Source organism: Theropithecus gelada, chromosome 4, assembly GCF_003255815.1.
Source record: "Theropithecus gelada isolate Dixy chromosome 4, Tgel_1.0, whole genome shotgun sequence".
NCBI lineage: Eukaryota > Metazoa > Chordata > Mammalia > Primates > Cercopithecidae > Theropithecus > Theropithecus gelada.
Window position 1 is genome coordinate 69,138,043 of NC_037671.1, and position 22,914 is coordinate 69,160,956.

General features: G+C 37.8%; 1 protein-coding gene and 1 pseudogene across 1 annotated transcript in view; one reads left to right on the forward strand and one right to left on the reverse strand.

Annotated features, from left to right (window-relative positions):
• COL19A1 (collagen type XIX alpha 1 chain) overlaps positions 1-22,914 on the forward strand; it is a 330,775-nt gene that overhangs the window by 198,976 nt on the left and 108,885 nt on the right. The window contains exon 16 of the mRNA XM_025382187.1: positions 19,354-19,407. Coding sequence (XP_025237972.1) covers positions 19,354-19,407 — 54 coding nt within the window. The remainder of the gene's footprint in view (positions 1-19,353; positions 19,408-22,914) is intronic.
• On the reverse strand, positions 15,571-16,431 carry LOC112622115 (annotated as a pseudogene).

Below are 22,914 nucleotides of genomic sequence, written 5' to 3' on the forward strand. Positions count from 1 at the left end.
GTGAAAAGTTATCTTCAAATATTTAACAATTTTGATAGAACATTTCAAATTTTATTTTCCGTCAAAAGAAGATGCATATATAGGAATTCTAGAATGTTGAATTTATTTATTTCATTGAGAGATTGTTTAACTTTAATAAATAATGTATTGGGTGATTTGCTTTAACTGACCACTGATGAAGAATTGAAGATTAATTTTCAAAATACAGCATCATTTGCTCCATTTTTAAATAAAAGTTGTAAATAATATTCTCACAGTCTAAAATTACTTCGAAATCTCTTCTTCCATTTCCTTAAACATATTTTTGTTAAAATTATTTCTATCTTAATGTCATTAAAAAAAAACAGTGAAGCACTTTTTAAATTTTTTTAATTAATTTATTTTTTTCTGAGATGGAGTCTTACTCTGTCTTGCCCAGGCTGGAGTGCAGTGGCGCAATCTTGGCTCACTGCAATCTCCACCTCCTGGGTTTAAGCGATTCTCCTGTCTCAGCCTCCCAAGTAGCTGGTAGTACAGGTGTGTGCCACCACACCGGTCTAATTTTGTATTTTTAGTAGAGATGGGTTTCACCGTGTTGGCCTGGCTGGTCTCGAACTCCTGACCTCATGTGATCCACTTGCCTTGGCCCCCAAAGTGCTGGGATTACAGGTGTGAGCCACCATGCCCAGCCAATGAAGCACTTTAGATAAAAGTTATCCTCTGTAACGACGGTCCCCAACCTTTTTTGGCACCAGGGATGGGTTTTGTGGAAGATTGTTCAAGAACTGGGGTTGAAGGTACAGTTTTGAGATGAAACTATTCCACCTCAATCATCAGGTCTAGTTTGATTCTCATAAGGAGCGTAAGGCCTAGATTCTTCGCCATGTGTGGTTCACAATAGGGTTCCTACTCCTATGAGAATCTAATGCCCCCACTGATGTGACAGGAGTCAGAGCTCAGAGGGGCGGAGACAGGAGCCCGCCACTCACCTCCTGCTCTGCAGCCCGGTTCCTAACAGGCCGCAGACCTGTATCAGCCTAGGGCTTGGGGGTTGGGGACCCCTGCCCTGTAAGAAATGTCAATTCAACTTAAAGTAGGTATGTTAACAAGCAAAAAGCAGGATCATGGTTTACGTTAAAAACTATATAATAGTGTTTATTTCTTCAAAGAGTGCATATAGGTACTCAGTATGGGGAATCGCTATTTCAATCATGATTTTTTGTTTCATTGCAATTACAAAATGACAAAAAGTTAATGAGTGCCATAGAGAATCTTTATGTGCCTTAGAAACACTTTAAATAATGTGTACAGTTTTGTAATTTTTTTCATTTTTCCCTAATTTTTAAAAATTATATCTTTTAAGTATCATTTTTTGTTTGTTGAATTCAGTAATGTACCCTGGAACTTATACTTCATATGTGTTTATTTCATTTTTTTCTAGCAATTCAGCTTTGTAATATTTTGTAAAGGAACTGATTCATGACAGATAGGATATTTTAAAAACCAGTCCTTTCCCACAGAATTAGAGAAATGCTGATTTAGTATAGGCTAAATATAGGCTAAAACTGTAACAACAGAAACTTTATCACCAGCAGAAGGAATCCCTTTTACTGAAGTATGATTAGTTAAGCTTTTTAAAACAGTTTAACCTTGTAATAATTAAGAGAAATGTGCACTTAGCCAGGTCAACTCTGAAAATTAACCAGCAAAATATACAATGAATTCTTAGCTATGCAACTTATGTTACCAGGACTTAGAACCCAGGCAGCCATATTCCATGTAAACAAGGATAACATGTTTCACTGTATGTTCTGTTTCATTCCTGGCCACCTGGACTATTTCTGCTGCAGTCTATATGCAGGGCAAGACAACCAGTAGGGCTAAAACTGATTATATAAATAGAATTTCTGAAAGAGTATTGTAAGAGGAAAGAGCAGTTTCCTCCCTCAACTCTTTCTACTTTTTTCCCCCTGGAAAAAACATAAAATGAAAGTTAATGGATAATTTGTGAAGAATAGTCCAACTTACCTTTTTAAAATTAGAAGATCCCTTTTACGCAAAGGATTAAAACAGATAATTTATTGTATGACCACTTACAGCTAAAATACCCTAAAGTTTAGCAAAAAGGACAGTTATTTGATAGATTTAGGTGTATAGACAGCCAAACAAGCAGAAACCATTTAAGATAATCCAGGTAAGGGTTTGCGAAGATAACTAACTTTAGGGTCAAGTTTAGACTTAATGTTGACTGGGACGAGGACACCAAGACTTAAAGAAGTTAATGTGACTTGTTCAGAGCCACAAAGCAAGAAATTGGTAGTCACATTCAAGTCTATTGCCAAATTCTGCTCCCTCAATAGCCATATTTTTCAACCCATGAGTTGTGATCCATGAGCAAGTCAGAAATCAACTTAGTGGGTCACAATCAGATTTTCTTAGAAATATTAATAAATGGCCAGAATACAATAGAATATACAAAATGGTTTAACCAATGTAGAGGAAAATCAGTGTCGTCAGAGACCAGCCTGATACTGACACAGAAGTTTCTCTGCCTCTTTGCCTCTGCTCAGCCCCTTTTCTGTCTGGAGGCTGCCTTAATTCATTCCCCTTTGAATTTCCTTCTCTTCCAGATGTACAGCTTGTGCACATGAATGCTAGGTGGTGGGTGGAGATGCTCCCTCTGCTGTAGAGTGGCTTTGGTGAAGCCAACCAACCCACAGACCTTACTTCTATAAGGAGGGCTGTTCATTGTTGGATTCGTTTATGTCTCATATGGATATCTGGTTCATTGAATTTTTTTATTAATAAAATGTAACCCTCTGTATAACCTCACCAAAGTAAAGTCTCAAAAGGCATTAATTCTGGACTCTTGCAAACTCCTGGGTGAGCCCTGCCTGTATGATCCAGGGAATACTACTTAGCCTCTCTGAGTCTCAGTTCTTCAGTTATACAACCGAAATAATACTAATGGTACCTAGCCCGAAGTGATGATTAGAAAAATGCATGTGTAAAGTAGCCAATACAGGGCTTATCACATGCTAGGTATTCAATAATTGCTAATTATTGTATCATAGTTATAATATTAATTTCTAAGTATTTGAACATAATAAAATCCGCTAGCAATAAAACCGTGGAAAAGATTTAGTGCTTCTTTTGGAATCCGAAGACTTCTCTGGATTTGTTCTTAGCACAGCTCCCCAGGAAGAAGTGTGACTAGCCAATGGGTGTTTGGGTGAAATCCAGCCTGTGCCCCGCTAACTATTAACACGGTACCTCAGCGTAGAGCTGCAGCTAATAAGGAAAGCACTGTATCTGCTAACTGGAGCCCCGTCTCCTAAGTCATTAAGCCAGTTAGCACTATCCTATAGAAGCCTGGAAGTGCCAGTTAGTAGACTTTTCCATTTAGTAAAGTGCTGGATAAGTAAACTTTTACTACAACTGGTTTCTTTAAAGTGTTTCTACTTCTAATGATATTCTAGAACAGTTTTGAATTTTTTTCTCTTTGTCATCACATAGATGCTTATAAAACCAGCTGAATATCAAGACTAAACTATTTATAACATAGGTTGACACGGTACTATTTGAAATGTTTTGTGGACTGCAAATGTTTCATAAGGATTCTTTATTCTTTTTCCTTCCATTCCTTGATGTTATGGAATACGTCAGAAGGCTTTTTTAAGGTCACCATATATCTAATCTCTTGAAAACATGTACTCTATTTCAAAGCTCTAAGAAACTGATACCTGGATCAGTAGACCCAAATTTAATTTCAGCTTGCTCAGTTTATATCTTAAACTCCATTTAAAAATGTTATTGTGCTATTAGAGAAAAGTCCCATACGATACCCAATTTGTATTTTTAAATTCAGCTGGATAAATTGAAATGCTGAAACTGAGTTATGCTATTGCAACACTCACCATGTATTAATAACTGAACTGACATTTGTGGGATAAGGTTTTTCTATCAGAGAAAAATAAAATGATGTTAAACTGCTAGATTCCTTGGACGGTTAGTTCTTTTCTGGGGTGAAAGACTTGAGCAACAGTAGACCCCAGTATGTACATCAAAAACTAATTGAGGCTTTGCCCTATAATATAATAAATGGCCCTATACTTTTTGTATTTCCATATTTTGCTACTCTAGAAATATTTCCATTTGGAAATGTTTCCTATCCACAACAGAATTCAGCGTTCACAGCAGTTAAATATAACAAACTACACACACCCCTGCCCCACCCCCTCGACACACACACACCAAGGATAAATCTTAAAAACAATAATATTGAATACAAGAAAAAATACATGTGTATGTATATTTCTTCTTTAAGAATACATGAAACAGAAAGACAATATAAACTTGTGAGAGTAGTTATCCCAAGAGGAAGGTGAGGGGAAAAGGACTACAGATGGTCAAAAAGTATTTCCATTTAATCTATGATATTTTGTTGGTTAAAAAAATCTTGAAGAAAATATTTCAAACTATGACTAGTTGTTAATGATGTGCTGTGGGAACATAATCATTTGTTATGTTACTCCTTTTACATATCTGCATTTTGAAAATATCTCAACAAAATAATTTCAAACTATTTACAAAGGTTTTATCTCATGTTATCTACAGCAATAACAAAAGTAAAAACAAAAACATCACCAGATCTTAAAGAACTTTAAAGGCATAATTAGTCTCACAGTTTTGGTATTGATGCCCATCTAAAAGTATAGTAATGAATGCAATTACACTGTTTTTCTCATTAGCACAAACTCTTCATTTGTCTAGTACCTTTCAAAAAGTTACATTTACTTCCATTTTCATTGTTAGCTCAGTCCAAAAACAAGAACAAATATTTATGGAACACCTCTTGTTTTCCAGAAACTGCTGTAGGCAGAGGATAAACCAATGAACACAATAGACTGGGAATCAGCAGACTACAGCCCTTAGGCCAAATCTGGTGTACCATGTGGGTTTTTTTAAATAAAGTTTTATTGGAACACATTCATGCCGATTTGCTTACATACTGACTTTGAGGGCTTACAACAGCAGAGGTGAGTAGTTGTGACAAAGACTATATGTCTCACAAAGCCTAAAATATTTACTTTAAATATTTCTTACTTTTGACAGGAAAAGTTTAGTAACATCCACAATAGACAAAAACCTCTACCCTCATGGAACTTACATTCTATTATGGAGACAGATGGTCACAAAATAAATAAGTTTTAGTGTGGTTAATGGTGATACATGCAACCAAGATTAAGAAAGCAGAGGAAGGGGATATGCAGTGTTGTATGGAAGTCAGAGAAAGCCTTGCTGCCAAGCTGAACATGGAACAAATATCTAAAATAGATGACGGCCATGTGGAAAGCTGAGGGAAGCTCTTTCTAGGTAGGGGAAGCAACAGGTGCAAAGGTCTGAGGCAGAAATTTCAAGGAACTTTAGGAGGTCGGTGTGGCTAGAATGGTGAAGGAAAGTGAGAGGAGGTAAGAGAGTCCACATAGAAAGGCAGAGCACAGCCCTGCAGGTCATTCATTGTAAGGAGTTCAGCTTTTACTCTGAGTAAGGGCCCTCATTTGTCTGTTGTAAAATCTAGAATATTCATTTCATTTAGAAACAGAGGCCAAAGCTACAGATACTGCCTCGTTAGGTCAAATGTTATTCAAGTCTGAAAACTTCAGTTCTAACCTTGCCAGCAATGGTAAGGATCGCCATACTGCCAGTTCTTACCAGTGCTACGAGGGAAAGAGAGCGAGATAACTGGTGACTATATGTTGCCACCATTTGAAAAACATTTCTGTGACACATCTGTCCCATAAGTTATCCATGATGACACACTAGTGTCAGCACTAGAGAGAGCATGCTATGTAAGGTTTTATTTCAGGCCAGTAGGATGGCCTCAGTAACATTAAATTTCAAACTGAGGATTTGGGGTATATTTTTCTTAGATATTTGCCAAGAATGTAATTGATCACTGGCTCTACATCTCAATGTGTTTGGCCACCTTCTCCATGGCCCTAGGCAGTTTAATTCCTCTGGGAATGCTTGGGACCTTCTGCACAGAAGCACCTTTACAGAGAGTTCATTCTAGCCCACTATCTTTAGGCAGGTATATTTTTATTCCTTTTTTTTCCTAAGGTAGAAACTGGTCAGGCTGAGAGATTATGTGATTTGTTCAGATTCGCTTAATTAATAAATAAAAGGGGATATACTAGTGTTCAGGTCTCTGGCTTCTCATACAATGCACATTTTTTTTCTATCCTGCTTTTTATTTTTAAGTCAATGATCAATTTGTTTCATAAATATATGAGTTAGAATCTGTATCACCTCAATATAATCTGCACCCTTCTAAAATAGAAAACATGACTATGGGCAACAAGTATTCAAAGTATGCCAAAATAGAAATATTGCTACTCCAATTGTCCAAAGCCACTCATGTCCACGTTTAATGCAGACTTATAATTCTTGAAAATACTGGTGAACTACTATTCTCTTTTGTGGATCTCTTTAAATAGCCCTTTTTTTGGTGTAGAACAAAACTTATATTGAGGAAAGAAGAGAAATATTCTAGTACCAAACTATGAGCTCCTCAACAGCAAGATCTGTGTATAATTTTCTCTTTACTCTCCAATATCCAGGATATAGTAAACACTTAATAAATGTACAAATGCTTATCATTGATACAAGACTATCTTTATTTTTCCCACTCTTTTGTGTTCCTAAGTGGCAGTTGATTTCTCATTAAAGTAGTAAACAAATCTGTAACTTTGATTGTTTCCAACATTAGCTCCTGTAGTTTTAGTTATTGTTGATTTTGAAAGATTTAAATTAAGAGTCTGTCTTTAGGAGCTCAAACATCTAAATGATCGTGTGAATATTGCCATGTAATTTTATGTTTAGAATCCCATAGACAAGTGACTGGCTTTTTCTCTTTGCCTCTGGAGATCTTGACATCAAATAGGTTTTGCCTACATGTGTTTTCTCTGTTGAATGGATTTAAATCATGTTTCTTCAATTTGACTTTTTCCAAATAATCATCTGGTAAAAATACTTTACTATGTGTAAGAAAAAGATAGATATGTTAGGCATGTATTTTTAGGGCATCTTCATAGCTTTGATTCTATATTTTAAAAGAGCCCAAACTATGGCATTATTTCCCACAAGATCTCTAAGTTATTGGTTGATCATAATATAAATGAGACAATAAACTAAATTTGCATATTTCTGTGGATGAGTTTAAACATCCTTGTTTCTCCTACAAGTTCTTTCACTTGAGTTAGGCCAGCAGACTGACATATTGCTCGTTAATCATACATATTAACTGGAGTAGTTAATGCTTCAAAATCCAACTTACCATTCTGTCCACAGGGACTAGTTCGTGTTTTCTAAATGTGATGACATATGCTTCAGACACTGCTAATTAGGCCTTTCCCTTGAAAATTCATCCTGACATGTTTCAAGAACACTTTTCTCCCTTGAGCACAAGTTCATTAAATTATTAATATCCTTTTATAAGTCTTGTAGGATTACTTACACAATGCAGCCTTCTCTGTTTTAAAAACTATAGTTTATAATGAAGGATGAAATAGATCTCACTTCCTTATACTGTATGTCTTTTTTTTCCAGCCAAAAACAATGGGCTGGGTAAATATCAGAGAATAATAGATATTATATTCAGTAACATAAAATGTTAATGTAAGGTTAAAAATATTTTGCAGCCTGGGCAACCTAGAGACACCCATCTCTACAAAGAAATTAAAAATTTGCTAGGTATGCTGGCACATATCTGTAGTCCCAGCTACTTGGGAGACTGAGGCAGGAGGATACTTAAACCCAGGAGGTTGAGGCTGCAGTGTGCAATGATCACACCACTGCACTTCAGCCTGGGTGACAGAGCAAGACTCTATCTCAAAAAAAAAAAAAAAAAAAAAGATTTGCACTTGGAAATGTTTTATGGTCAGCTGTTTGTATCTGTAGGTTTCACATCTGCAGATTCAACCAAGTATGGATTGAAAATATTTGAAAAGAAAATATGGTTACATCTTACTGAACATGTACAGACTATTTTTGGTCATCATTCCCCAAACATTACAACGTAACAACTATTTACATGGCATTTTCATTATAGGTATTGTAAGTAACCTAATGATGATTTAATGTATATGAGAGGGTGTATGCAGATTCTATACCATTTTATATAAGAGACTTGAATGGCTATGGATTTTGGTATTAGACAGTGGGGATCTGGAACAAATCTCCCACAGATACCAAGAGATGACTGTACATATAATCAGCTCTACACACATGTAAGAAAGTGTTATAAGCAATCTAAAACAGATAACCTAAAATTAGTTCTATTGAGCTTCTGTATTAAATGATGACTTTGGTGGCAGTTTTACCTTCTGGGCTATTCTCTACCTAAGCAGGTGCTTATACCAACCTATATAATATGACCTTTTTAAGACAAAACTCCTAATGGCTTCCCATCACAATGACAGTAATGAAACTCAGAGCGCTCACCATAATCTACAAGGCCCAGCCTAATCTGGCCTGCCTGCCACCCAACCACACGCTTGCTCTTCTCTAGCAACCTGTGTTTCTTGCTATTCCTTGAAGAATTTGTTCTTGCTGTTCCCTCTACTGGATGCTCTTTCTCAGACCTTGCATGATCCGTGGACTCACTTGGTTCAGGTTTCTGCTGAGGCCTTCTCTGATTTTTCTGTCTAAAAGAGCACACCTTCCTGTATAACTCTGTGTTCCCTTAACCTGCTTTATTTTTCTATATTTCCTATGACTATCCAAAATTCATATCTTTTTTTGTTTAGTTCTTAGAGATGCAATAAGTATAGCATAGTGGTAATGGTCACAGATGATAGAGCCAAGTTGCCTGGATTCAAGTCTTAACTCTGCTATTTACTAGTCCCATAACGTTGGGCAAGTTATGTTGTCACTAATTTGCCTCTTCCTTAAAATGGGAATACCTCAAATATATTTTGAGGATTAAATGAACAATATGTGTAACTTTCTTTGAATGATATTTGACATCTGTTACTATTATTGTCCTCACTGGTATGGAGACAGAATTCAAGGTATTTCCAGAGCATGGTAAAGCATCTAACCCACAATAGGGACTTCATAAATGCTTCTTGAATTAATTTATGAACAATTCTGGGCACATGCTCGCTGAAAGTGGGGAAAATATCCTATACAAACACAGTGAAAAGCCAGCAGGTGAACAAATAAAGAGTTTAAAAGTCACAATGGAAAATTTATTAGTTGAGAAAGCTGAACTGGTTATGTGAGTTTTGTAAATGTAAATGCATATGTACTAGATGTGGCAAGAATCGGGGGAACAAGATGTTATTAGGGTTTCGGCCTATAGGATACTTCCCTAGAGGTGAACAGAGAAAAAGTGAAAGAACATAAAAAGAATCTGGCAACTGACCAACAATTGCCGTTGGCAGGACCAACTGGGTCACCAGCTTTCCCAGGAAACCTTAACCTTATTTTGGGAAATGTTGAATCTGATGGGAGCTGAGAGAAGGTAGATTGTAAAGGACAGACTTTGAATTACTTTTACCCAGTTACAGCTTCAAATGACATTGGATGTTAAGTTTAAGGAAGCGAAAACTGGTATTCAAATAAAGAAAAATACTCTCAGTTTTGCACAATAGTATGTCCTAAGTGTTCAGTTTTTAAAGGTCATCAATACATTTTCCCAATATTTAAATCTATCATGCAAGAAAAAGAAGTGGTGAGCTGGGAAATGCCTTCTGAATACACTTGATCTAAAGGTTGAAGATAAGTATCAGAAGAGAAGAGAACCAAAGAGCGCACACACGTCTAAGACAGGTTACTGCAGGTGCATCCAGGGAAAGCTATCCCCTGTTTGAGGACTTTTCAGGGGGTATAATGTCCCAGGTTGTTGCTGAAGTTGTGTAGATGACTTTTTCTACCCACATTTTCCTCCTATCCCCATGATCCCTCCACTCCAAAGGGAAACTGGAAGTGCTGAGATCATCTATAACCAAATGAACAAGTCTGTCTAAATACCTGTTGTGAATAATTGTCCCTTCTCTTCTACCATGAAGGCAAGTCTAGGTCTTAATCATCTTAATCTGTTTTCCCCAACACAGCAGGTAAAACAGACAGTAAATTTCTGCCAAATAAAATTTACTCACATCTTTTTTATAGGGATTTTTTCTGAAATCAGCACTGAAGTATCAAAATGCAATTTAATCCATTAAATTCACTTCAATTTGTTGAGAATTACATAAGGAAAATTTTTCCATTTCAAAATTGGTGGACCTTTATAGTTCCATCTCACTGATCCTCTAGAATTCTCTTCATTTGTCAGGCAGTTATTGATTGTAGTTCTGTGAACTTATTTCGTACTAGTCAATTCAATCCTGGACATTGAAAATGTAGCTCTAGAATTCTACCCCTAGAGTATATCTTTTAGATTATGTAACTAGAAATACCAAAACTATGTCCTGTCACTTTACCTTAATTGAAATCAAGATATAAAATATTACTACTGATTATTTGTTCCAATGCTCACTGGTAATGCTGAGCTTGTTCCTGTTTCACTGGCCTAGCCTCTGACCTGTCTGAAATTTGTAGATGAACTTCACCACTACATTGTTTTTATTTTAACACTTCTATTAAATAAGACATCATTTTATATGCATTATTTGTCCCTCTACATGTCAATTTTGTTGACTCTAAACTTACAAATATAACAGTTCCCATAATAAAAGTGAAGGAGAAAAGTCTTCATTCATGAGGTATTGTGAAAGTGGAATGTTTTAGAGATGTCGAAGCCTGACGGCATAATTCTCAGACAGGAAGGCAGTGTATATAAAGGCCAAATTCCCCTTATCCAGTCTGGGAGTGTGCTGCTTGTGAACATCCAAATATGGAGGAAAGAAAGTTTTCACAATGAACTTCCAGCTTCCACCAGCTTCATGTGGCACAAAGATGTTAAAATACATCACAGTATATTCAGGAAATTGTTTAGTCATACCCTACCACTGCCCCACCCATGACACTGAGACGCATCAAGTGGCTTGGCAAATATTGGCAATGACAGGCCTAGAAAACAGAGTCAGAATCCGGGCCTTAGAGAGTTGGTGGTTTGGCAAGGCAGTTAGGCATTCCAACAAATCTAAACGGAAGGGTTGGGTTGGCCTCAGAATCAGGGTAGAGAGACGTGAGGGCAAGCAGAAATCAGGCAAGCAGAAAAGAACTAGGAAGATCCACATTCCAAAGGGAAAAGCAACAAGTAAATGGGACATTTACAGAATCTGACTTGGTAGTGAGAAGAAGAGAAGCTCAAAAATTATAACAGCAAAATAACCTAAATTGTGAATGACCAGGATACCCACATCAAGGAAATGTTAATCCTGTTTTAATGTTTTAACAAATCAGATTTTGTTAATCTGAATTTAACAAAATTCAGATTATCATTTACTGAATTGTAGCTCAAGAGGTTTAGATAATGATGTCACAACTTCTAACTTGTTTTGAAAAGCCACATTAGTTACAGATAGAGTCCATCCAAGGGGGGATAAAAAGGAAAGGGGCAGAGAGATGAGCAAATAGTGGAATTAAATAATTTTAAAATGTTAAGATCCCAACCTCAATGATGTTCATCTTTCCTTAGCTCAGAACCTATTTCAAGTCATTTGTTCATGCTGAATTGCATTTTCTTCTCATGTCCTTACCAGAGTCACTTGTCGGATCCCTGAAGTAATGAGACCTTTATGACTAGTGTTGTTACTGTCATAGACACATTTTTAAAATCTAGTAAGAAATAAAATGTACTTAAAATATTATGCACTCCTCTTGTAAGTATTCCATTCTCATTTTTACGCATATCCTTGAGTTCAAAATGTAATTCTTTACATCCGACATAAATCTTATTTCCGTTCACAAAGTAAAAAAAGAAAACTAACTTCCCAGATAGTCTGTAATGTTTTCCTGTGTAATTAACACCTCATTCACAGTTGTGTGTGCCAGTCAAGGCCCTGTCTCCTCTTTCTTGACATTTCCTTGATACCTTGTTTAGGCCAAGCTGATGCCTAAGAGTGTGCAAAATACACTTATGGAAACGGGAATGTTTGAGAGGAGTCAGCTGAATTACCGTGACCTGACAGCTTAGAGAGAGTACTTAGACATATGTTTCATTTTGTGGGTTTGGGGCCTGTGTGCCATCCTTTAAGTCCAATTAATACTGTAACCTCATCTTCATCATCATCCTCATCAACAACAAAAACCATCTGTCAAATGAATACCAATAGTCCATTATTTGCATTCTTCCCTTCTTAATGCTCCTAAGAGGGTCAAATGTTTATAAATCAAGTGTCTAATTTAAGATACATGTTCTCTCGCACTGCAAGTCATCCTGGAAGCATTAGATTATTTTTACTGTTGAAAATTTGTAAATGTCATTTATTTAAATAGGCTTGTCTCTTTTTTTCTTGCTGTTAATAGTGACCCTCTGTGTCCTTGTGCACAGAAAATGCAAGTGGAATCAAGGTTTTAGATCATGCAAATAAAATCATTCCATTGTGGGAATCTCATGGTTTCATTTTTTAAAGTTACATTGAAATTTAATGTAGATTCAGAAAAATGTGTATGTCATAAGGGTACAACTTGATGCTTTTTCATAAAATGAACATACTTATGCAACCACCAGGTAGTTCAAGCAGCAGAACATCATAACCCTAAGAAACTCCTCTCATGCTTTCACTTTCCACTCCCACGTGGGTAACCCATTATAACTTCTAATAGGATAGATTAGTTTTGCCTGTTTTGTTCTTTGTGTAATTTAATCAACATTATGTTTATAAGAAACATTTATATTGTTGCATGTAGTTCAATTTCATTCATTTTCTTTGCTGTCAAATATATACTTTTCCATTTTATGAATAAATCAATTTTTTTTTATTTCTACCTCTAATGGGTACCTTGATTGTTATTTTAGATTTTTAAACAAACTTATATCCACAGTTAAAAGGTGATTACGCTTTTCTAAAGGATGCACACTACATATTTTGGAGGTTTTCCTAGAGACATTATCCAACATTTTTATATAAAAAATGGAGAATTGGAGAGAGGGTAGTGGAAAGGCAGTGAGGAAAGGAACTAATACTTATTAGAACTACCATGTACTGGACATTTTGGTAAAAATAGTTGTTTTCTTTTAAATTGTGGTAAAAAATGTAAACATAAAATTTACCATCCTTACCACTTTTAAGTATACAGTTCAGTAGTGTCAAGTATGTTCACATTGTTGTGGAAAGGATCTCCAGAACATTTTCATCATGCAAAACTGAAACTCTATAAACCTTAAACAACCCTTTTTTTTTAGAAATGGAGTTTTGCCATGGTGCCCAGGCTGGTCTCAAACTTCTGGCCTCAAGCTCCACCCTCCTCAGCCTCCCAAAGTGCTAGGATTACAATTTTACAATCCCATCAACCTTGCACAAGTGTTCCAATTTCCCCATGTCCTCGCCAACGCTTGTTTTCGGATTTGTTGTTAGTAGCCATCCTACTGGGTGTATGCAGTCGGAATTTTACAAGTGATCTTTTTATTCCTTTAACAAAGTTGTTGCAAAGTATAAGTACCATTTTACATCAATGAAATCTTAGCACAAAAAGATTCTATAAGAGAAAAAATGGGGCACAGAGATTTTCCAGTCCAGGTGCTCTTGAACTTGACAATGAGCATTTTATTCTTAAAGTTCCACATAATCACAAAACAAATTGAATTCTTTTATTCTGAGCTACAAGATATAGACTTACAAGATATAAGGTACTCTACAAGATTGCCTGACTTAAATATGAAATAAGAGCTTTAGTTTTAGAGTAGTGGTTCTCATAACATGGTCCCCAGACCAGCAGCATCAGCATTACTGCAAATTTGGTAGAAATTCAGATTCTCAGATCTCACCCCAAACCTACTGAATCCAGAACTCTGAATAGCCAAGCAGGTGGCACACTCCTGTAATCCCAGCTACTCAGGAGAGGGGCTAGCTGTGTTATCATGACCTGACAGTTTAGAGAGAGTACTTAAATGCATGTTTCATTAGTGGGTTTGGGGTCTGCATACCATCCTTTAAGTCCAATTGCCACTCTAACTTCATCTTCATCATCATCATCCTCATCAACAACAAAAACCATCTGTCAAATAAGTACCAATAGTCCATTATTTGCATTCTTCCCTTCTTAGTGCTCCTAAGAGGGCCAGGTGTTTATAAATCAAAAGTGTAATTTAAGATAAATGTTCTCTCACACTGCAAGCCATCCTGGAAGCATCAAGTTTAAAAAAGATCTTTTTTAAGCTCTTTTTAATTGAGACAGGATCCATGATGGTCTTGAACTCCTGGGCTCAAATGATCCTCCTGAGGTTTCCTATGACTGATTTATTTCACTTGGTATAATGTCCTTGAGGTTCATCCATGTTGTTGCATGGGCCAGGATTATCTTCCTTTTTAAGGCTGAAAATATTCCATTATATATATGTACCTCATTTTGTTTATCCATTCATCCACTGATGGACATTTGGGTTACTTCCACCTCTTGATCCTGAGGAGGATTGTTTGAGACCAGCATGGATCCTGTCTCAAAAAAAAAAAAAAAAAATTCTGCGAGTGAGGCACAGCGATCTATTTTAAACAGCCCTCCAGGTGACACTCATGCATGGTCAGGTTTGAGCAGTCCTAGGTTTAGATCATTAGGCAGATATCTAAAGTGTTGTGTAATAATCTCCACACAGTTGCCAAACAGAAAACTGACATATTGAGCACTTTCAGGTTTCCAGGGCAACTTGATAGAGTAAATCTGTGCTTTGCACTTTATACCACAGTTTTCAGGAAAATGTTGGATTAGCCCAGTTATAATAATGCTGAAACAGTAGATCTCTATCCATCTGAAAGTTCACCCAAGCACTAATTTATCAGCGTTGCTTCTGAACAAATGGCTACCTGAGAATAACCACCCTAACCAGGAAGACCTCTTCCAGCTCAGCAGATATCTGACTTATCTCCAGGATTTTCCCTCCACCCACACCCAAGTCCCCACCTTTTGTCTCACTTTTGGGTCTAGACAGAGCCCTGTAATGAATGGACCAAAACAGCCAGAGATAGAAGTGAAAGCAAACGTGCAAACATTCCTCTCATTGGCATCGAGAGCCTTCTTCCTGGGCCTGCTATCAACCTCCGCAGGCCCTGGCCCCAGGTATCCTCATCCACACGAAGAATGCTTCGTGTGAGGCATTCTGTCCACTAATTAGGATACCTTGTACACATAATGGTTCATCATTGATTTCTTGCACCACGGGAAGAATTGGAGACACTTTATGTCTTTGTTTCCTATGAACAAAGATTCGCAGATTAGATTTTCCTCTGAAAAGTGGGGGAATCTGATTTTAGTCCTAGGAAGGGAGTTGTGGTTTATGCCTGTTTTCTTGGCATAATTATTCATAAAATACTCCCCCAAAATGTCCTAGCTTAAGTAGTAAAATTCGCCCTACCAAAAATCTACTGTTAGCTCCTTTTTTAAAAACCAGAACATTTATTGTGTGACTAATCATTGAAATTCTTAAGATAAACTGGATGCTACAACAGCTGCCCTCTTGGGTTTAGACGTTTTTCCTTCTCAGAATCCATGCCTGAATCTGCGGTATACAACGTTCGGGTGCCTCGCTCGACCAGTCCTGGTAGTATTTCATCTTTAAGCCTTGGCACTTCAGTTATACTTCCTCTTGTGCTTAGCAGGGCAGCCACATTTGCCACAGGGTGACTTCTGAAGGTGGCAGGCCTTAGAGCCACAGTGGTGGCACAATGTGTGCATCTTATTGTGACACTTTTCAGACAATGACGTTCCCTTCAGTATCTTGCTTCTGTGGCCAAGACCAAAGAGTGTTGTTAGCTCTTAGGTAGGCTTTTGCCTTTCCCTAATGTTTTTAAGTAGAAGACAGATGATCCTTCAGAGGAACAGGAGACTGTACGGCGGTATTCGGTGCAGCTTGGGGCCTTGAAGAAGGGAAACAAGACAAGGGAGTTAATTCCCAGGGCTCCTTGGAAAGAAGAACAATGATGTCTGGGAGTAGGCATGGACTATTATGTTGATAGAAATGTGGCCCCTGAGAAAGGTGCCATTTCCCACACCTGTAATCCCAACACTTCGGGAGGAGGCCAGAGCTGGAGAATCACTCCAGTCCAGGAGTTCAAGACAGCCTGGGCAACATAGTGAGACCCTGTCTCTAAAAAAAAAGATTGAGAAAAAAAGAAATTGTGCCCTGCCTCCTGGACCCATAACTCTCTTATGCTCTAAAGCTTCCACCTACATTTCTCATCCGTCCACCCCTCTCCTCTGTCCTCCACAAGTCACTTACACTTGAGACTTTAGTGTCAAGAGTTTCTCCCAAGGTAAATCTTGTTTCTCGTACAGATTGAGCATCCCTAATCTGAAAATTCGAAATCTGAAATGCTCCAAAATCCAAAACTTTTTGAGCAACAACATGACACCACAAGTGGAAAATTCTACACCTGACCTCACATGACACGTTGCAGTCAAAACACAGTCACAATTATGTTTTATGCAAAAAATTATTTAAAATCGTGCATAAAATTACCTTCAGACTATGTGGATAAGGTATATATGAAACATAAACGAATTTTATGTTTAGACTTGGGGCCCATCCCCAGGATATCTCATTAAGTATATGCAAATATTCCAAAATAAAAAAAATTCCAAAACACTTCTGGTTCCAGCCACTTTTGGACAGATGATAATCAACCTGTCTGTATTTGGTGGTAAGCCTAACAAAAAGGTAACTGCATGGCTTTGTATAGCACATCTTTAAAAATTGTTCAAATCTGATTTAGGAAAGTTCAAGCCTAGAAACCAGGTTTAATGTGAAAATATGTGCTGGCTAACGTTGTGTGCACACAATATGTTCCAATTACTTAACAACCCTCAAAAATATTTTACCTGCATGTCCACTCAGCAAAATGGGCCTTCTCTCTGCCCTCTTCCAGCATCCACACTGACACTCTGACACTCTGACAATGGCAAGGCTGGCTGAAATCAGCAGTGATATGCAGGAATCTGGATGCTTGCCCTCACCATATCCTGAATCTTGGATGCTTTTTACTCCTCATCTTAACATGTGCCAATGTTATGTTACAATATCTGATATTTGGTTTGTTTCAACATTAACTCTGTGATAAAAGTTAATCAGTAGCCTCATTTTCCCCGCTTCCTGCCCAAATCAATACACGTGTCTCCTTTGAAGAATGGGGAATGTAAACTAAAGTTGATCCTATGGTTTTAACTTACCTCAACCGAATGCATGCTTAAAGAAAGAACCAATCACTTACTTAGATACCATTTATTTAGTTTCTTTGTATTCTTGTGAATTAATAAATTACAGTGCTTCCACCTTCTAAGTAAATTTTTTATCATTGATTAGTCCTCAGGGGCTAATTTACTCATATTTACTAAAATACCAAATGTATTGATTTTCAGAAAATGTAAACTGCAAGACTAGAACACGGCATACATGTGTATAACTTGTTTTAAGTATACAGAATATTAAATTATATGTTCATTTCAATCTTACAATCCTCCAAAAGAACTGCATGGTTTAGATCTGTAAAATGAAAGATAAGAGAAAAACACTACTATTAATAATTATATTTATGTTTTTAATTTTTTTTTTTTTTTGAGACAGAGTCTCTGTCTCCCAGGCTGGAGTGCAGTGGCGTGATCTCGGCTCACTGCAACCTCTGCCTCCCAGGTTCAAGCAATTCTCCTGCCTTAGCCTCCCAAGTAGCTGGGATTACAGGCACACACCACCATGCCTAGCTAATTTTTTTTGTATTTTTAGTAGAACCAAGGTTTCTCCATGTTGGCCAGGCTGGTCTCGAACTCCTGACCTCAGGTGATCTGCCTGCCTCAGCCTCCCAAAGCGCTGGGATTACAGACATGAGCCACCATGCCCAGCCTATGTTTTTAATTTTAAAAAAATTTTAAATCTGTTCTGTAGATGTTAACTAGGGCTATTTATAGACAAGGATGCTGTTTTCATATGAAGTCTTTGATGGTATCACCTTAATTTCCCTTCAGAAACAATGGACACATTTCTCATCCAATCACAGCATTGTATTTGCTTGTTGATCTCTGAAAACTTACTCTCCTGTTTCAACTGGCGTTTAGACCTCCTATCTCATTCCAAGACTAGATGAGAATCAAAGGAATCAGGCAACTTTGCCTGACATTTTCAGAGCAAGAAAATTGGTGAATAAAATGGGCCTTTCTGTGCCTACATTTATAATTCTCCCTCAAAAAAGCATGGAAAAGATCAACGTAATATTTTTACTTTATAAGTATCAATAAGCCTTAATATGTACTGACAGTTTACCAATATGATAATCAAATAGAACTGTTAGTAACAATGAAATAGAGTGACCATATTTAGAAAACATATGCTCATAAATGCTTCTCATTCAAAATGTATGCTTTCAATACCTAAGCTTACTTCCCTCTGTTAAAAATTTAAAAAATAAAAAATGTTTAAGAAAATAATTTTATAATATCTAATGAAATGCTTTTTAAATGTTATTAGATTCACGGTACAAGAGATGTTAGCACAACATCTTGCGGTTGGAATTTAGCTAGTTGTGAACTTGAGAGAGTTAATATTCGGTTGTAATAATGAAGATTAACATGCAAGAATTATACATTTTAGTTCACTTATAAAAACAACTTAACCACCTTAAGGGAAGAAAAGAGCTAATGTGCTCCACACAGTATATGTAATTACAATAGGGCTTAGGGCAGTGCTTTTCAGATTTTAGTGAGCATAAAAATGCAGATTCGTGGCTCCCACCCCGGAGATTCTAAACCATGAAGTCTAGGATGAAGTCCAGGAATATGCATGTTTAACACCCAATCTCACCCTCAAATAACTCATACAAAATTACAGTTCAGGCCCCTCTTGGAGAACACCAACTTAAGATGACAGATGTACTTGTTATTGCATCCAAAACCACAGAATCATCAGATAAAATACCCATCTTAGACCATCTTTCATATACTTTATATTACTTTGCTAAAGAACCAAGGTAGGTAGCATTTAAAGGACTGCTGATAACAGTTAAGATTTATTCATTTCAGGTACTATACTTCTCATTATGGTTCTTAAAAATTGGCCCACAACTTTTAAAATTAATTGATGTTTAAAAGTCATGAGAAATTGGAATTGTTTCTTAACTTTCTGTTCATTTTTAATATCTTCAATATTCCCATTGAATATTGTTTGATATTAAAATGTAATGGAGTCACAGTATTTATCATCTGTTCTTCTTTGGTTTCAAGGGAAGACGAGGGAAAACAGGACCTCCAGGAAAACCAGGACCCCCAGGACCACCTGTGAGTAAACAATACAATGACTGTCCCTTTAAAAAGTCACTCTTTATGTCTGTGTGTTTACCTAAGGATTATTTTACTCCCCTGTGGATAATGGTTTCCTTCTTTCTACTGTTTAGAATGACTCGTTTCAGCATTTGGATGAGTAGTTCATAGTCTCTATATTCCTAACACCATCATCACCACAAACCAAGAGATGAGGGAGGCTGGTAATCATCCACACACCTCACCCACTTGTTTATTACACAGATGGCAATAACAGTAGTGTCTGCTTGAACATCCCAAGCCAAGTGTCCAGACAGATGAATCCTGTTCTGAACCTACCTGAACTCCATCTTCTCGATTTCTTAACATCCAGGCTGTTAGAAAATCAGACATCTGGGGAAGCATATCCACTTTTCTTGATATGAAACTATTTTGTTAGTATAATTTCATGGTTTGGTAAAAAGTGCTATAAAGATCATCTAACCAGTTAGTTTATTTGGATCCTTTACCCCGAGCTTCTAGGGGGAAAAAAAAAAAAGTATTCAATTTCTTGTAGTTGTGGTAACTCTGCAGCCTATGAGAGTCTGGTTTGTGTCCAAGCTGCTCCACTGACACTGCACTCTCTGTGGTCCCAACAATCTCTGCATCGCAGATTCCCTGAGCACTTTTCAGGCTTCATCTGACTTTACTGCTACACAGGAATGTATAGCATTGACTGCTCTCTCCTTGAAACTCCCTATTCTCTTGGTTTAGCGACATTGGGTTTTTTCTCCCATGCCTGGGGCCATCTTTTTGTCTCCATTAACAGCTTTTCTTCTGTCCCCTATATGCTGGATGGATTAATGAATGCCAGTTTTTTATTTCAACTCAGGCACTGTTCCTGAGTTCCAGGCTGGTACATCCCATTATTTTTTAGTATCTCCACGTGGAAGTCTCCTGGCTACCACAAAAGTATAACGTCCAAAACTAATCTCTAAAAATAATCCTAGATGTTTTTCTTCATCCTCCTCATCTAAACAGTTTCTAAATCGTATCAGTTCTACATCCCAGCAGCCCACAAATCCTCTCCGTCTTCACTGTCACTGCCTTAGTTTAGACCTTTGTCAATTTGAACCTACATATTTGAAGTCATCTGAGAGCTGGTCTCATTGCCTCTACCTTCTCCAAGTGGAGTAAAACCTCTAAATCATGACAGCATCCAGGTGGGCTTGGATGGCTTAAAATTCTCTAACAGCTTAAAACTATTTGATTTTAAATTCCTCAATCGCTTCTCTTTTCTTCAAGACAGATGGATTCCACATCCTCTACATGCCATTCTGGGCCCTTCATGGTTTGCCTTTTACCTGCCTTGGCCTATCCTCCTCTATGCCCTTCCTTCTTTTGTAATCAGTCATCTTCCTATTGGGAGATCCCGCTCCCAATGTTTAACATGGGTTCTTTTCTATTTCCTAAGTGTCTCGGCTGGGTTGAGAAATAAAGGGAAAGAGCACAAGAGAGAGAAATTTAAAGCTGGGTGTCCGGGGGAGACATCACAAGTCGGCAGGATCCATGATGTTCCCAGAGCTGTAAAACCAGCAAGTTTTTATTAGCGATTTTCAAAAGGGGAGGGAGTGCACGAATAGGGTGTGGGTCACAGAGATCACATACTTCACAAGGTAATAAAATATCACAAAGCAAATGGAGGCAGGGCGAGATCACAGGACCACCGGATGAGGAGAAATTAAAATTGCTAATGAAGTTTCCGGCACGCATTGTCTTTGATAACATCTTATCAGGAAACAGGGTTTGAGAGCAGGTAACCTGTCTGATCACAATTTATTAGATGGGAATTTTCCCATCCTAGTAAGCCTGGGAGCGCTATAGGAGACCGGGGCTTATTTCATCCCATCGGCTTCGACCATAGAAGACGGGACACCTTAAAAAGAGGCCGTCTATAGGCCTACCTTCAGGGTGCATTCTCTTTCTCAGGGATATTCCTTGCTGAGAAAAAGAATTCAGTGATATTTCTCCTATTTGCTTATGAAAGAGGAGGAATATAGCTCTATTTCCATCGGGCTCACTGATGGCCAGTTCAAAGTTACCTCTCTTGTTCCGTGAACATCGCTGTTATCCTGTTCTTTTTTAAAGATGCCCAGATTTCATATTCAAACACACATGCTCTACAAACAATTTGTGCAGTTGACACAATCACAGGGTCCTGAGGCGACATTCATCCTCCTCAGTTTACAAAGAAGATGACGGGATTAAGAGATTAAAGTAAAGACAGGCATAGGAAATCACAGGGGTATTCATTGGGGAAGTGATAAGTGTCCATGAAATCTTCACAATTTATGTTCAGAGATTACAGTAAAGACAGGTGTAAGAAATTATAAAAGTATTAATTTGGGGAACTAATAAATGTCCATGAAATCTTCACAATTTATGTTCTTCTGCTGTGGCTTCAGCTGGTCCCTCTGTTCGGGGTCCCTGACTTCCTGCGACATCTTCCCTTACTGTTTCAAAAATGCTATGACTTGCAAATGTTCTCCAATAGGCCTGTATATGCTTCTCTGTATCTCATGACTCAGCTCAAACATTTCTCCTATAGAGCCTTTGCCAGTGCTCTCAGCATTTGAGATTTCCTCCCATGGTCCTGTATGTTACACCGCCTACAGATATAGCACATTGCTTTGGACTCTTATTTTCCTCATCTGACCACTGCACCGTGACTGTTTTGAACCTCTATTTTCCCACCATTGCTTAGAATAGTCTCTGGCCTATAGCATGTGATTATTGTTTATTTAATGACTGAGTAACAAATGAATATGTTTTGTAGACGAAAAAATTAAGACCAGGTAAGTGCCTTTCTGAAGACCAAAAAACACCCTGCACCACCACTAGAGGGCCTCAACCCAGTACCTTAGGAATCTCTTAGGATGTGCTCTGCTCACCTGCCAAAAATGAACATGATTACTGTCCTGTCATTGATTTCATTTCACTGTAGCCATTCTAGTGGATTGTCCTATTAACAGTGCATTGGGGCCAATTGATATTTATTATATAAAGGCAGATTGGGGGGATGAGGGATGAGGAAGTATAAGCCGGATATCTGCATTAGTCTATTCTCACACTGCTATGAAGAACTACCCGAGACTGGGTAATTTATAAAGAAAAGAGGCTTATTTGACTCACAGTTCCACAGGCTGTACAAGAGGCATGGCTGGGGAGGTCTCAGGAAACTCCCAGTCATGGCAGAAGGGAGAAGGGGAAGCAAGCACATCTTCACATGGCAGCAGGAGAGAGCGACTGTGAAGGGGGAAGTGCACTTTAAACAACCTAATCTCAGCCAGATGCGGTGGCCCACCCTGTAATCCCAGCACTTTGGGAGGCCAAGACGGGCGGATCACGAGGTCAGGAGATCGAGACCATCCTGGCAACACGGTGAAACCCCGTCTCTACTAAAAAAAATACAAAAAAACTAGCCGGGCGAGGCGGCGGGAACCTGTAGTCCCAGCTACTCGGGAGGCTGAGGCAGGAGAATGGCAT